At 37.7% G+C, this 17,428-nt stretch overlaps 1 protein-coding gene across 5 annotated transcripts in view; it reads left to right on the forward strand.

The window, feature by feature from the left end:
* Positions 1-2,206, forward strand: part of KIF20B (kinesin family member 20B) — a 74,738-nt gene extending 72,532 nt beyond the window's left edge. For all 5 annotated transcript variants that reach the window (XM_082673319.1, XM_082673318.1, XM_082673320.1 and 2 more), the window contains 2 exons: positions 681-823; positions 1,955-2,206. In XM_082673319.1, the coding sequence (XP_082529445.1) occupies positions 681-823; positions 1,955-2,032 (221 nt within the window). In that variant the 3' untranslated portion in view covers positions 2,033-2,206. The remainder of the gene's footprint in view (positions 1-680; positions 824-1,954) is intronic.
* The last annotated feature ends 15,222 nt before the right edge of the window (positions 2,207-17,428 follow it).

Consider the following 17,428-nt stretch of genomic DNA (forward strand, 5'->3'; position numbering starts at 1 on the left):
AAAAAAAATATAGTTGATATCATATGTACATGGATTTTCTATCCAGAAGTTTTCCCAAATGGAAGTATGTTTTCTGTTAAAATCAATATGTGTCTATTAAAAAAAAAGCATATGTACAAAGTAAGAAATTTTAAAATTCCTATTCAACTTACCAGAAGCAATCAACTGTTAACAATTTGGTTTCTTTTACTCTATGTGTGCATGTGCACACGTTTGTTAACTAGAAGTAAAGGGCTCACAAGTTACTTTCACTTAATATTCATTGTGGACGTCTTTACGTGTGAGTACTGAACTAGCTCTACCACCTTATTGTTCTTAGTGATGCATGGTCCACTATATACGTATCCTGATCTTTTCCTTAATGTAGTATAAACCTCTTCCAAGTCATTAAAGATGCCTGAGTTTTACTGGTTGTACTATAATTTACCAAACCTTTTCAATATGTTGAACATTAGTGAAGTGATATTTTATTTATTTGCCCTTTTATTTTTGCTGTTGATCATTAATTTGTGTGTTTATTAGGCATTTAATTCTTTTTTCTTTGTGAGTTTTCTATTCGTGTCCTTTTACCATTTATGAATTGCAGTGCTTTTCTTTTTAATATGGTTCTTTATTAAGGATTTCAAATATTTGCAGTTAGAAAATTATTTCAAGATTTAACTAATGTATTTTTTTCATAGCAAAGAAGATAATTGAAACAATAAGCTCTTCAAAGCTCTCAAATGTAGAAGTAAGTAAAGAAAATGTGTCTCGACCAAAACGGGCCAAACGGAAATTATACACAAACGAAATTTCATCTCCTATTGATATATCTGGCCAAGTGGTAAGCTACTATTTAAGTTTTCTTAAAAGTAAAACTGTTTATGTTCTTCTTAATTCTGAAGTATTCATAACAATTTGAATTATATAATGGTTTGAACTTTTATTCTGTAGACCATATCTCTTAAAACACGCTTTAAATGTTGTACTTTTGGTACTGGATGTGTTAAATTTATAGTAATTGAATATAAATGCTGCATTAATGTATACAAGTGTCACATGCATCTGCACTTATAAACTCATAAGAGCAATTTTAATTCCATCAATAGAATTATCACTATTTAATAATTTATTGGCTTCTAACATCTGTTTTTCTTATTATCTTTATCACAAGAGTTGTACAAATCTGGCCCTAAGTCTGCCTGCTAAAAATACAGAATTGACATTCAGTCATTTCCTCCCACTTTCCCTCTAAGGCTTCCAGGTTTTCTTAAGAAAAGACTATATAGATTGTCACCCTGACTTTATGACTCATTCTCCTTACTTAGAACAGGCTGTTCTGTTACAGGGAAAGTTCTAATTTTCTATCATTTTTGCATCTGCCTAGTGGATGGAAGTGAAGGTAGAAAAGGAATTAAAGAAAAAGGCTTCAACAGAAAATGGCCAAGAAAAATCGGGAGAGACCTTTTGCAACAGTAGCTATCAGATATAAGATAGACACTTGAAGCAAGTAGTAAAGAATTAGGATCATTAGGTCATGCTTTTGGAAGTACTGTTCTCTTGGTTACTTTTCTCCATCTGTCTGATAAGTACATAATTTTCTCCCTTGGCTGAAGTTATTTCTTTTCTTAGTTGCAAAATAATGCTGTTTCTACTTTCTAAGTTATATACTTGTTACTGCAAAAAATCATTTCCTAAAAATTATTTGAGGCACTTGTCTCCAAATATTTTAGTAATTATTTCAAGCTATGAATTCAGTAAAAGTGTGGATTATTTTAATTCCAGAATTAGGTAGTGTTGAAAGAATCTTTTATAAAATCTACTACCTTAGACATGCCTTTTTATAGAAGATTGTATATCTGCAGTCCAGGAGGACAGAAAGTACTGTCATGGAACGTGAACATAGCTTATTAATTGTAAGCAAAATTTCATTTTTATTTTTATTTATAAAAAATTATGAAATTGTTAATTTCAGATTTTTATGGACCATAAAGTGAAAGAAAGTGATCATCAGATTCTCAAACGACGACTTCGAACCAAAACAGTCAAATAAATCACTTATGGAGAATGTTTTAATATAAAATTTATATTCATAATCATTATAACTTGCATCCTGACTTTTTAAAGATAATTGTATATACTATGATGCATCAAATCCCTTTGTGTGTACATTGCTATTTTATAATAGTGTAATTTTAATTCAATAAAGAAAATAAGTCAACAGTAAGTTTGCTTGTCTACTTTTCTAAGGCTTTTAAATAATAGCTTCTTTTCAAACTGTATGTATTTTCCTGTTATCCCAGGCGTGGGACCAGTGAGGAACCTAGGAAAGATACTGTTATTTTTTGTTTGTTTTTCTATACATAGATATCACAGGTCAGATATTTGGTTTACTTATATTTAACAGTGTTTTAGGAATTGCTTTTACTGTATCTGTTAGGAAATACAGGTAATTTTACATATCTGTTTGGATTATAGCTGAGATTCAGGGAGTAAGTGTGTACAAGTCTTCTAGTTGCTAAAATACGTATACACATAATTTAGAAAAGATCTCAGGCCTTTAATTAGAATATCTTTTATTTTTAAATAATTGAATAGAGTTGGTCTTCTGATTTTTCCAGGACACTGAAGATTAGAAGCAAAAAGTTAGAAGGGAAGAGGCGATAACATCTAGAGGCCAAAAAATTATACTGTTATCTAGGGAAGATAGAATTTTAGACCTGGAGAGACCTTAGAAATACACTTTCCTCATTTTATAGATGAGAAAACCGAGACCCATAAAATTTACTTTTTCAAGTTCACACAACTAACGTATATTAAGCTTTGGTTTAAAAAAATACCAATAAGGAACAAAAAACAAAGCAGAGGCCTCAAGAATTGTTGCCAACTGGGGCTTTTTAAGAGCACACATTTATGCATCTGAAACCTTTAAGGTTTCATTGGATTTTAGCATTGTTTACTATAATCATGTCCCTGAGACAGGAATAAAAGTTATCTTTGGTGTCTTGTTTAGGAGACACTTATATGTGTTTGGGGAAATTTTCCATCAAAATAGTTAATTTAAAACTGAAACCTCTTTAAGCATGAACATGTTTTTATTATGCTACATGGTTTCATGCTAATATATATTTATATACACACACACACACACACACGTGTATATATATAATTGATCCTCATTATTCACAGATTACATGATTACAAATTTGCTTATTTGGTAAAATTTATTTGTCATCCCCAAATCAGTACCTAGGCACTTTTGTAGTCATTCTCAGACATCCCCAGAGTGGCAAAAAATTTTAGTCACCCAACATGCATGTTCCCAGCTAAGGTTGAACAAGATTACACTGGCTTCTTGTTTCAGCTCTCATACTGTAAATGAGTGTCTACATCCCAGAATGTAGACTGAAATCAAGCCTCAACAACATCTGCAAAGGAGACAGTTTGACAATTGGAAGGGCTTGAGAAATACCTTGGGCTTTCCACACGCTTATACTAACAGAGCATAACACCAAGTCTGCATAAGTTGAAAGCAATCAGTAATCAAAATGCCTACTGGAACAAAAATCAATACTTCAGAGGAAGATATAGCACAGATTCTCTTTAACATATCTGTTATAATGTGTGACATACCAGTCAAAAATTAGTATATATGGAAAGAAACAGGAAAATGAGTCCTATGGTAAAGAAAAAAACATGAAAATAAATCTTGATATGGCACAACTGTTGAATTTTGCAGAAACTGTCAAGCGGCTGTTGTGCGCATGTTCAGATTTAAAGGAAATGCTATCTCAATGAGTAAGGCAAAGGGAATCTCAGCAGAGAGATGGAAAGAATAGAGAAAACAAGTGGAATTTTTAAAACAAAAATAACTGATGTAAACAATCTGGATAGATTTAACAGCAGATTAGAGGTGTCAGAAGAAAGTATCAGTGAACGTGAAAACAGATCAATTAAAATTGTCCAATCTGAGGTTAAGGGAGACTGGAGAAAGAACAGAGCCTGAGGGTCCTATGGAATAATATCACATGGATTAACAGGTGTAATTGGAGATCCAGAAGGCTAAAAGAATGAAAATAGGGCAGAAAAATATACTTGAAGAAATAACGGCCAAACATTTTACAACTTTTATAAGGAAACATTGGCTTTGAAGCACTGTTAACTCCAATTAAGATAAATCCAAAGAATAGTACACCTGGGAAAATCATAGTCAAACTACTAAAAACCAACAATAAAGAGAAAACTTTGATAGGAAAACCAGCAAAGTCTTGAGAAATACAACAGGTTGCAGATAAGCCGCCGACCTGGAGAAAATATTGGAGTATGTACAGGCGGAGCACGTATATATAAAAATATATTAAAAACTCTTAAAATTGTAGTGAGAACACAACCAACTCAACAAAAATCTGGTAAAAGACTTGAATAGGTGCTCCACTAAAGAAGATACAGGCAGTGATCAGTATACTGTATGTATATTGTATATTGTCACTGTACATATGAAAAGATACTCAAGGTTATTGGTTATCATGGGAAGGCAAATTAAAGCCACAAGTAGAAGGAAAACTGCAGTGAGAGAAGGAAGATCAGTGATTGCCTTGAGGCTGCGGTCAAGAGATGGGATCCGAGGACATAAGGAAACTTCTTGGGGAAATGGCTATATTCTATGCCTTGATTGTTTTGTATTCTGTATGCAATTTCTAAACATAAAATTGTCTTTGAGGGCTTCCCTGGTGGCGCAGTGGTTGAGAGTCTGCCTGCCCATGCAGGGGACGCAGGTTCGTGCCCTGGTCCGGGAAGATCCCACATGCCGCGGAGCGGCTAGGCCCGTGAGCCATGGCCGCTGAGCCTGTGCGTCCGGAGCCTGTGCTCCGCAACGGGAGAGGCCACAACAGTGAGAGGCCCGCGTACCGCAAATAAATAAATAAATAAAATTGTCTTTGAAATGAATGAATTTTATTGTATGAAACTTTACCTCAATAGAAAGATTTTGGCTTCTAGCATGATATTTAAAAGAAAAATTTTTTTTCCCTGTAGAGTAACTGCACTCGTTCTTTATTGTGGCAAGAGATCATACTTTGGAAAATGTTTTGGAGGCATATTTTGACAAAGAACTGTAAGGTATGGTGACTTAAAAGTAATAGAATTATAATTGAAGCATTTTATTAAAGCTCACTTTAGAATACAGGTATTAATAATTCCACTTGATGAAGTGGTTGATAGCAGCTTTGGGCGACAGTTTGAAAGTCTGTAGCTGGAATTCAAAATGGAATATAAGACAAGTGTAAGCTGAATTAATTCTAAATGCCTTAGGGGAGATCATTAGAGGAATCTTGTTGTGAAGCCTTTTGTAAAGGAAATAATAAGTGTTAATACTTAGGGTAATCACGTTCTAATTTATGTGTTTTATAAGTTTAATTTTTTTCTTATGTAAAGTTATACCTGATTTGTGATTACAAGTCAGGTTAGCAAATGCTTATCAAAAGCTGATGATAAATACTATTTAAAAGCATAACAGAAGAAAGCTAAATGTTGTATATCTAAAACTGGAAAGAGGATGTATACGGCTGAGTTCTCCTTTGGTTACAGTTTTTTTCGTCTTCAGTAGCATTCAAGAGAAATAAAGACTTTATATTAAAGTTAACGGAACAACTTCAAAGAAAATTAGTAAAATATTATTGGTAGTACGTTAAACAAGCCTGTTATATTTTGTCCCTATGGCTTTCAGAGGTTTGTTCATCACTTGATCCAATTATACCAGTTTTTGCAAAGTCGTAGTCCAATATTCTGAATATTCTCACTGATCTGAGTCTCGAATCTCAGCCAGAAGGAGGAACCCACGAACGTGATGTTCTGATTACTATAATCCACCATACCAAATTGTGCTTCACTTCCCAGCTGCCCAGCTTCCCTAATCTTGGTCGTCTTCACTACTTTGGAGCAAGATGAAAGTACTGTACTTTACGTATTTGATCTCCGCCTACAACTATCACTGCAGTTGTAATTGCTATGATTGCAGTTTGGTCAAGATGGGCATTTTCCTGCCCCTCCACATATTTGGTAAAGCATAGTAGCTATCAGTATATCTGCTTTGGCCAAATCCCAAAGAATGACCAGACTGGGCACTAGACTGGAATTTTACTGGCTAATTTGAATCTTCAAAGCTTTTCATTTATTATAGGTGACTAGCAGCTTTGAACCGATATCTGAGCTCTGTCTCAGTGTCACACACACAGTCAAGTCCCTAGTTTCCCCAAATATGGAACTAATTAAGGAACTACTATGTATAAAATAGGTAACTAATAAGGACTTACTGTATAGTACAGGGAACTCAATACGCTGTAATGCCTATATGGGAAAAGAATCTAAAAAAGAGTGGGCATATGTATAACTGATGCACTGCTGCTGTACAGCAGAAACTAACACAACATTGTAAATCAACTATACTCCAATAAAAATTTTAAAAATTAAAATCAGTAAGAAAATATCTATATTCCCCCCCCCCAAATAAAAAAGGAAATTTAGGCTTTGCTCAGACCTGTTTCATGGCCAAGTAGGCTAAACTTTCATAAATGGGAGGCTTCATTGTGGCTTTTTGAACCTAAGGCTTGAGCTAGCAGAGACTAGTATAATTAATAGTTAGCTAAAAATTTGGTCTTTGGTTCTAAAACTCACTTTTTATTTTCTCTGATTATACCTTCCATGTGCATCAAGAACATAAGTTTATGTAAAATAGCAGATGGGCCTCGTGGTATGGACTTGGCATGACTAGGTTCTATATACAATCTAAATTGAGAGATACAATTTCTGTGCAATGTGTACACCAATTCAGCAATATGATGACCGATGGCTAGTCCCACGAAACTAGTGCAGTTAGGCCAGCAGTCTAGCAGGGTATGCTTCAAGAATACGATTTATATATTAACACTTAGCCCCGCAGTGTATGCTTCAAGAAGACGATTTATATATTAACACTTAGCCCCCCTGTATTATCATTCTGTTTATCATTTGTTTTGGGACACTGCTTGTCCTTACAAGACCATTTTAAAACTTATTTAGCAACGAATAACCATGAATAATCATTTACAACACCCAAATGATGTTCTTGAGATAAAATATGCACATGGATTAGTGGTAAAAGTTAAAACTAGTTTTTGAAAATTTTAATAGAAAACAAATGAGAGATTTAAAATATTCTCTCAGATAACACATTAAGTGGAAATTTGAAGACAAGATACATATTGTTGACCAGTGATCCAGTAGACCAGGGATCTATTTAGTAGACCACAGCCATGCCCTTCACTTATATATCTATAGTTATATTCATACTATAGTGACAGAGTGGAGTGGCTGTGACACCATGTGGTCTGCAGACCCTAAAATTTTTACCATTTGGCCCTACACAGAAAAAGTTGGTTGGCTCTTGTAGTAGACAGTCCAACATACCTAATGCCAGTTGCCAACTGGTACACATCCAGCAAGGTGCCAAACATGTTTGTTCATCATAAATAAGAGGAAGAGCCTAAAAGTGTTTAGTATTATTTTTTAAAGTAAATTTTGATTAAAATTTTAATAGATTTAATAACATCTATAAATGATTTGTGAAACATTACTTTTTGAGGAACATAGTTTGGAAGGACTGCCTGAGGTCCTTGTTACTTAAAGTGCAGTCAATGGCCCGGCAGCCTGGGAATCCCTTGGAAGCTTGCTAGAAGTACAGAAGCTTGGGCTCCACCCTAGACTCCTGGAAAAAAGCTGCCTTTTTAAACAGGATCTCCAGATAAGTCATGTACAGTAAAGTTTGAGGAGCACTGCCAGTTACATCTCATCAATTAAAACTCTTCCACTGGGCTTCCCTGGTGGCACAGTGGTTGAGAGTCTGCCTGCTAATGCAGGGGACACGGGTTCGAGCCCTGGTCTGGGAAGATCCCGCAGGCCGCAGAGCGACTGGGCCTGTGAGCCACAACTACTGAGCCTGCGCGTCTGGAACCTGTGCTCCGCAACGGGAGAGGCCGCGATAATGAGAGGCCTGCGCACCGCGATGAAGAGTGGCCCCCGTTTGCCACAACTAGAGAAAGCCCTCGTACAGAAATGAAGACCCAACACAGCCAAAAATAAATAAATAAAAAGCCAAGCATTTGAAGCCCTTCAAAAAAAACAAAAACAAAAAAATTCCTCCACTTAAGGAGAAAAGCACAAGGAAGACTCGATTCTTAACTAAACTATTTTTTAATATCCTGGTTTTTTAAAATCTTTAAAAATTTGAAGTACACAAAACTGTATACAGCTCAATGAATTATCACAAAGTGAATACATCTATCTAATGAAAACTCAAAGCAAAAATTCTATCATTACTCTCTTTCCCCGTCCCAGGCATGACATCTCCCTATTACTGAAAGGTACGCAAGAGAGAGGAGATATGGGGACATATGTATAGCTGATTCACTTTGTTATAAAGCAGAAACTAATACAACACTGTAAAGCAATTAAACTCCAATAAAGATGTTAAAAAAAAAAAAAAGGTAAAGGTAACCAATGATCTTTTTTTTTGGCCGTGCCACTAGGCATACAGGATCTTAGTTCCCCAACCAGGGATCCTCGAACCCAGACCCCCTGCACTGGAAGTGAGGACTCTTAACCACTGGACCACCAGGGAAGTCCCAACTATCTTAATTTCTAACAGCATAGAATTCAAAAAAATGTATGCATTTGTTCTGTCTGACACCATTTGTGCTAAATTATACTTGTCAGATTTATCCATGTTTTTCTTTATAGTTTTTTCACTTTTATTGCTATGTGGTATTCCATTATATATCACAATTTATCCATTCTACAATTGACGGACATTTAGTTTTCTAGTTTCTTGTTATTTACAAATAATGCTGCCGTAAACATGCATATCTATGGGGTGTACCTGGAATTGAAATTGCTAAGTCATAGGATATATTTGTATGTTCAACTTTAGAAGATACTACCAGTTTCCCAAAATGTTCGTAGAAAAGTACATTATCACTAGCAGGGTATGAGAGTTGCAGTCACTCACAATCGCTTAGTATTGTATGGTTTTATTTTGCATTTCTTTGATTACTAATGAGGTTGAGATCTTTTCATATATTTTTTGACTATCTCCTTTTATTAAGTCCTTTGCCCATTTTTAAATTGTGTTGTCAGTTTTTTCCTTATTTATTTTTAGGAATTCTGTATCTTCTAGATATGAGCTCTTTTGTCATTTACATGTGTTGCTAATGTTTTTTCTCACTCTTTTCACTCTTTTAATGATACATATTTTGTATAATTTTTAAGTAGTACTTAGTGAGAGAGTTGATCAGAACCATCTAGTCCAGTATTGCCAGAAATAGAACTGGTCTCCTTTGTAATAACTAAATTTTGTACCAATAATGCATGTATTATGATGAAAACAGCCATTATCAGTGGGAATTAGTTTGAGAAGATTTTAAAAAGACAGCAACCAGTTTCAATCTATATATCTTCATTTGAAATCTTCTAGGATATGTAAAAAGGAATAAATAAGATGTAGCTTCCATGTTACATGTGTAAGAACGTCTATAGTTGTATATATGCCTTTTTAAAAAAAGAAATTTATTTGTTTTTGGCTGCGTTGGGTCTTCGTTGCTGTGCACGGGCTTTTTCTAGTGGTGGCGAGCGGGGGCTACTCTTCGTTGTGGTGCGCGGGCTTCTCATTGCGGTGGCTCCTCTTCGTTGTGGAGCACAGGCTCTAGGCTCACGGGCTTCAGTAGTTGTGGCACGGGGGCTCAGTAGTTGTGACTCACGGGCTCTAGAGTGCAGGCTCAGTAGTTGTGGTGCACGGGCTTAGTTGCTCCATGGCATGTGGGATCTTTCTGGACCAGGGCTCAAACCCGTGTTCCCTGCATTGGCAGGCGGCTTCTTAACCACTGCGCCACCAGGGAAGTTCAGATTTAAATTTCTCATATTCTTAACAAGTCCTTGGTGATTTCCCCTCTAGAAATTGTAAAAGGGCCTTTGGAAGATTATAGAATTTGCATACATAGATTCTCTTTTTCCTTTGTGGCAATCTTAGAGGAGGAATGAATGTCCAGTATTCATCATTGATTTAGAGCTTCTTTTAACTCAGTGGTTCTTAACCCTAATTGCACATTAAAATTACCTACGTATCTTTTAGAAAAAATACTGATGGCTGGGTCCTATTCCAGACCTGATTGAATTGGTCTGGGATGGGGCCTGGGTATTGGGATTATTGCAACCCTGGTGATCCTAAAGTGTAGCCGGGCCTGAGAACTACAGCGGATGTTGCAAAGATAAGTTTGTTCACCAGAGGGAGACAAAGCACTTCTTTAGGAAAAAGCCCCCACATAAACAAAACCCATTCTCTGACTTCACAGCTGCATCAACTCCAATTTATGTAATGTGGCAAGCAGGGCAAAAATGTGGGAAGATAGGTAAAATTATCTTTGGTACTGTTGCTTGCCATCCAAAGAAGTTCTATCACTGAGGAAAATTCCAGGAACTAATTTTAAAAGTAGTGTGGCTAAAAATATATCTTATTCACCCAGTTACCTGGACTAGCATCTAGAAATATTTTCAATCCTTTCCTACCTCACTTTGATAAAATAGACTATATGATAGAAGAGGGTAATATTGTTCATATAAAGTGGGAAATTTTGACATAAGATTACTCCAAGAATCTTGCAAATAGAAATCAACATCAGCAAAAATAAATTAGCTTAAGATATGCTTGCAAGATTTTAGGAAATATGCAGATATAATAATGTGACTTAGAAATATTTTTAAGTCTACAAGTACTTGATTGGCATCTCCCAATTTTCATTTTTCCCATCGCATGCCTACTTCCATCATAGAAGCCATAAAAGCTACAAACTTGATCTCTGTCCTCTTGTAGCTGGAAATGGTCAATGAGATGGAGGTGAAAATCACTGGGGAGGGCTTCCCTTCATGAATAAAATGACAAAGAAGTTTCTTTTCTCTCTTTTCCTCAACTCATTTTCTCCATCTTCTTGGGGACGTTAAACTTGGAGGTGGAGCAACCATCCCCGTCCAAGAGATGACAAGTGTGAGGATAACGCCAGTATTGCTAAGGATGGCAGAGCGTACAGGCAGGAGGAGCCTGGGTCATCGGTCCTGGGCAGCTACTATGCTAGTGAGGGACTGCCTGTCTCTGAACTTGTTAGGGGGAAAAGGGCTTCCTGTTATTTGCATATAAATTCAGTCCTAACTGACCCGTCACTGAAAACTTATACAGTGGTACATAGACATAAATATATTTATTGTATTGACCTTCGGTATTATCCTTTCTAGTTACTGTTTTTTTAAACTCAAGTTAAAGAAGCCCTGTGGGCTTTAGACAAAGCCAGGAATTTAGAAGCCCAACTTCCTTTTTCAGTTGTTATTTCTGAAAAGCATATATATTTCTAAAAAAGCATAAAAATTATAAATACCAGGCAATTTACCAAGCAAGCATTCCTGCCCCAGCCACCTCTTCTGAACCAAAATACATAGTTTGACGTATCACCTGGCTATAGGGTGAATATTTTTAATAGGATGGTGCTCAAAAATCCAGGAGGTCTGGTCACCTTAACTGACATAGCCTGTGATTTCTTAGGGTCCAAACTAGGTCAAAGCACACAGACCCCTGCTGTGGCCAAAAACACAGTCAACTGACTAGAAACAATAAACCAAGTAGTAATAGACCAACAGGACATCAAAACAGGCTGAATCTGATATTAAAGGTAGATGTCAAAAAAAGGTATCTAATTTGAAAAAGAACTGGGAAAGAGTAAGATTTCTACATTTTGATTAAGCAGAGTGGCGGGACTTCCCTGGTGGTGCAGTGGTTAAGAATCCGCCCGCCAGTGCAGGGGACACAAGTTCAAGCCCTGGTCCGGGAAGATCCCACATGCCGCGGAGCAACTAAGCCCATGAGCCACAACTACTGAGCCCGTGTGCTGCAACTACTGAAGCCTGTGCACCTAGAGCCCGTGCTCTGCAACAAGAGAAGCCACTGCAATGACAAGCCCACACGCTGCAACGAAGAGTAGCCCCCACTCTCCACCACTAGAGAAAGCCCACGTGCAAAAATAAAGACCCAATCCAGTCAAAAATAAAATTAAAATAAATTAAAATAAATAAAATTAAATAAATTAAAAAATATAAATTAAAAACAAAGAAAGCAGAGTGGCAATTTGCTATTTGATACTATTGCTATTTGCAATTAAATTATTTTAATTTATTAAAATAATTTATATTTTAATAAATAAAATTAAATAAATTAAAAAATATAAATTAAAAACAAAGAAAGCAGAGTGGCAATTTGCTATTTGATGGCTGGGATATTCAAGATAATTGCTTTTCTATGGTCCAATGTGGGAGGATTTCATGGAAGAGGCTTTCCTGGAAATCGGGGGTCGTTTAAAGAATTTGGGAGAACCGAGTTGCAAAAAGGTGGGAAGATATTATAGGCATATGATGTCTCCTTGGAAAGGTCATAAAGGTTGGGCCCTCCCTGGATCACAGCACAGAGCCATGTCCCCTGGAGCTGCCATATACTCCCTCTGTGAGCCGTCCAGGGGACAGTGACAGTGTACTTCCAGAAGACAAATGCAAAGGTAATTGACTAAGAAGTAGGAGGAAGGAAATCCCTTTCAATGTTGAACTTCATCAGGTCTGCTCCTGATGCCCTTCTCACTTTTAGGCTTTTATTGTATGTGGGTATCTCTCAAGTCTTTATCTCCAAACCTAATCTCCCTGAGTTTCAAACTCATTTCTAGCTGCTTCCTGGTTATCTACACCTGGAGTTTTGCAGTCATTTCAGATTCACGGTGTCCAAAAAGGAACTCATTAAAAGTGTCTTTTTTCCTGTATATTCTCTCTCATTCTGTATTTTTTGGGAACTATTTATTTAGCCTTATTAAAGTATAATTGACCAAGTTCTAAGATATTTAAAGTATACAACGTGATGATTTGATATATGTATACATTGTGAAAGGATTCCTCCCACCAAGTTAATGAACACATGTTTCATCTCCCATGTTTACCATTTTTTTTTTGGATGAGAACATTTAAGTTCTACTCTCTTAGAAAATTTCAGTTACACAATAGTATTGTCAACTATAGCCACCATGTTATACATTAGGTCCTTAGACCTAGTTTTTCTTATAACTGAAGGTTTGTACTCTCTTATCAACTTCTCCCTATTTTCCCTACCCCCCCAGCCTGATAACAACTTTTCTATTGTCTCTTTCTAGGAGTTTAGACTCCGCCCCCTTTTTTTAAATATACCACACATGCAATACCATGCAGTATTCAGTATTTGTCTTTCTCTTTGACAACTATTTATTGAGTGCTGATTATGTACCACTCACTTAGCTAGTGCTGGTGGTACAAGGATGAGCAAAACCAGACATGATTCTACCCCACTGTGTTTTCAGTCTGGAGGGGCAGACTGCCACTAAACAAATAAGCACACAGATGAGTACATACCTCAATCTGTGATGACAAAGGAATGGACACCAGAGGGTATCTGAGAGTCAACAGGGGGACTGCTGTCTAATCAGGCAGAATATTACCCACCTGGTCACCAGGGCGTCATCCTCTCCTTTCCCTCTCTTACCATTTACATAAAACCAACCACCACATCTTGCCTATTTGACCTCCGAAATATTTCTCAAGCCCATCTCCTCTTGCCCTTCCTCATTACCCTAGCTGAGACTGTCTCCATCTTCGATGTGGACCGGGCATGACTCCTTGAGGCCAGTCTTTGTACATTTTCTCCCTTGCCCTTCATCCCACCCTGCATCCCTTTCTATACTGCCTCCAGACAGCTTTACCCAAAACCTATACCTGACCGTGTCACTTCCCTGCCTAAAGCTTTCCTAGTGGTTTTCTATTTTATGTTATAAAGTCAGGTCAGATTTTTAACCTTGTCATTTTTTCTCATCTTGAACTTTACGCTTGAGCAACACCAAACTACTCCTAGTTCCTTGAGCACACTGGCATTTCATGCCTCTGTGCCTTTGATCATGCTGTCCTGTCCCTGTGGTTGCAACTCACCCTCTCACCTTTGCCTAACTTCCAGTTTGCTTCTATCTCACGTCCCTCCTCTCCTCATAGTGGTTCATGCTTCTTTACCCTCATTACAGCACTCAGGATCTACATTATATTTCCCGTTTACCTCCCTTTCTAAAATGTGGGCATGTCAAGGGTGGGGGTGTCTTACTTTACCTCTCTCTGTCTAGCAGCATGCTTGGTAAATGCCATATGTGATGGAGCTCAATATGGGATGGAACCAGAGTGAAAAGATATTTGTTTACCCGGAAAGAAATGTACTGATAATTTGATGCCCAAGACAAGGAAGCAACTGATGATTTATGGTTTGAGTGTTTAGCTGACCCTCAAAGTCAGCAACACAGATATTACAGCTCCCTTACACAAACACATGTTCTCATCAGTCCCAAATGGGCACATCTGCTGGATCCACTGAATTGTGAACATGTGGAGGGCATTATCTTTAAGGTAACACTGAGCAGTTGTGCCTTTCACTTTCGACAGGAAAGCCTTCATCCACCCTAATGAAGGTCAGGATTGTTGGGGTAATGGCTGCTCCATCCGTAATAGCACACAGAGAGTATGATTTACGAGCTGGGTTTTTATTGTTCAAACTGGGAATTAAAGCATAGTCTCTCAGCAAATACCATATGATATCACTTACATGTGGAATCTAAAACATGACACAAATGAACTCATCTACCAAACAGAAACAGATTCACAGACGTAGAGAACAGACTTGTGGTTGCCAAGGGGGCGGGGGGTGGGTGCGGGATAGATTGGGAGTTTGGGATGAGCAGATGAAAACTATTATATACAGAAAGGATAAACAAGGTCCTACTGTATAGCACAGGGAACTATATTCAATATCCTGATAAGCCATAATGGAAAAGAATGTGAAAAAGAATATACCTATAACTGAATCACTTTGCTGTACAGCAGAAATTAACACAATGTAAATCAACTACACTTCAATAAAATAAATTTTTAAAAAAGAGTCGTCTCTTGATAGTGATACACTGAAAACCTTGGTGCGTAACAGCTTCAAAGATGAAGCATTTATGGACCCTGGTGTTTGGACAGCTGGACAAGTGCAGCTGTATTTGAGACATACTAAAAAAATGTTGTGTTGTTTATCTGATATTCAAATGTAATGGGCGTCAGGTGTTCCATTTGGCAACTCAGCATGGAAATGGCTTGAAAAAACATACTCCAAATTAGGGGCTTATTTGACGTGCTAGGAAGAACTTTGGGAAAAGCGTCAGAAGAACTGGTTTCTAGCCACAGCTCTGCATCTTTCCTCTGCTGTTTCCTTCCCGTATGAAATGAGAGGGTTTCAGATTCAGTGATTCTGAGACGTTGTCTTCAAAAACTTGGCACAAGTGAAATTTTATTCAGAAGCTCAATATATAAAACAGATAAAAGCTGAGTTGCTCTGATTGGTGTTGAGTATGAGTCATTCCCCATCCCAAGGTGGTAGAAAACCACTGGACTTGATTTCTAAAATTCCTTCTGCCTGCGACAGTCTGTGAGTCCAGGTGAATTCACTTTACAGGGAGCAATCATCCAGTTTGTGGTTAATCATACCTTGTCCTTTTCTTTGGCACTTAGGAAGGACAAACTAGAACTATTAACTGCCTTCATTTATTCTTCCCACAGACATTTGTTGAGTACTTACTACAGGCAAGGCCACGTATTAGGCACTTTGGAGTGAGACTACGGAGAGAAAACTTTAGAAGGACCTCTTAATTTACTAGGAGAGCTAAAACTTGTGACAGGTAACTATATCTGCATTTATTAAGATTTGCTAAGTGATAGGCATGTTGCTTCCAATTTTAAGAAGTATTTCTGTGAACATTGGTCTGACTCACAGTTCTTGTTCCTTTCCACTTGCTTTCATCACAACCTTATTTCCTTTCAGATATTTTTCTAAAACTAATGAGGAGATGATTCCTCTACTTGTTTTATCTCTGAATTTGCCTGCCTGATTTAGGATATTTCTAAGAAGCCCTGCCGTTGCTAAGTGTAGGATGATGAAGTTATAATGTGTTTTTTTTTTAAAGGAATTCCAGAGACCCCGCCTCCTCCCATAGCATGCCGTGTCCCGGGTCTGTAATAGAAGAAGTCATTTTGGACATTCTTCTCATCGTCACCCATCCACATGCTGAGGCTCTTATCAAATTTCACCATTTCTTGCTCTTTAGGATTCCTGGCTCTCTCCTTCCATCTTCCTCTGCCAGGCCTGCTTCCCCACCTAAGTTCTGGTCATCTCGCATTGACCTCACGGCTATTGTCTTCTCCCAAGTCTCTTTCTTCCTCTCTTTAATATTTTTCATGGCTCAGCAAAAGTTCTTCTTGGCCACCTGAAGGCAAGCTATTTGAACCCACTGCTTTGTCCTTGTCTTTCTGCTACTGAAAATTCCCAGGTGCACATCTGAACAAATGTCAGCATTTTGACACGGCTCTCAATGGCCAGGTATTATTTTTCATTTGCTTTTGGTATTTAAAAAATATTTTTGTTTTTCTTCCATGGATTAGAAACTATCTGTTGATAAAATTTAAGCATGTGCCGATTTTGTAAAAAAGTAAATAAAAATCTTACGTAATTCTACCACCCCAGGTTGGGAGGAGAGGTGGGGGGGGATGAACATCTCTAAGGTATATTCTTTTGGATTATTTTTCCCTAGGCCTATATATTTTTTTCCTCAACAAAAATAAAAAAAAAGTGCATATTGTTTTGTAGCTTGCTTTTTTTTTTTTTTCTTTGTCGGTACGCGGGCCTCTCACTGTTGTGGCCGCTCCCGTTGCGGAGCACAGGCTCCGGACGCACAGGCTCAGCGGCCGTGGCTCACGGGCCCAGCCGCTCCGTGACATGTGGGATCCTCCCGGACCGGGGCACGAACCCGTGTCCCCTGCATCGGCAGGCGGACTCTCAACCACTGTGCCGCCAGGGAAGCCCTGGGCTCAACTCTAAAAACAACAAGGCAAAGTGAGAATTTGTAGCCAAGAAACAGTGTATGTGCAGGACTTGGTGCGTGGAAAATTATTAAGAGGAAACATCAAGGAGAGGGGAGGGATTCTGGCTAAATTGATCTAATGGGATTCTTGCTGAAGGCAGGCTGGGTTGATCAGATGCCACCTGGGGAATGGTGGTGACTGGAGACCCTAATTAGGTATGGAGATATGGAGGATGGGGGATTCTGGCTAAACTGACTTAGTAGGATTCTTGCTCTTGAGGACATGCCCAAGGATGGGGCTTAGTTGAAAAAGATCTCAGAGGATACCAATTAGAGTTTGGTCAAGGAGAAAATCTTTGTCACCATATCTCTATGAGAGGAAAATGTGGCTAGACTCAGGTAACTTTACAGTTATACCCTGACAGCAAGAATCC

The sequence above is a fragment of the Grampus griseus genome (genome assembly GCF_964374135.1).
Source record: "Grampus griseus genome assembly, chromosome: 16".
In the NCBI taxonomy this organism is placed as follows: Eukaryota; Metazoa; Chordata; class Mammalia; order Artiodactyla; family Delphinidae; genus Grampus; species Grampus griseus.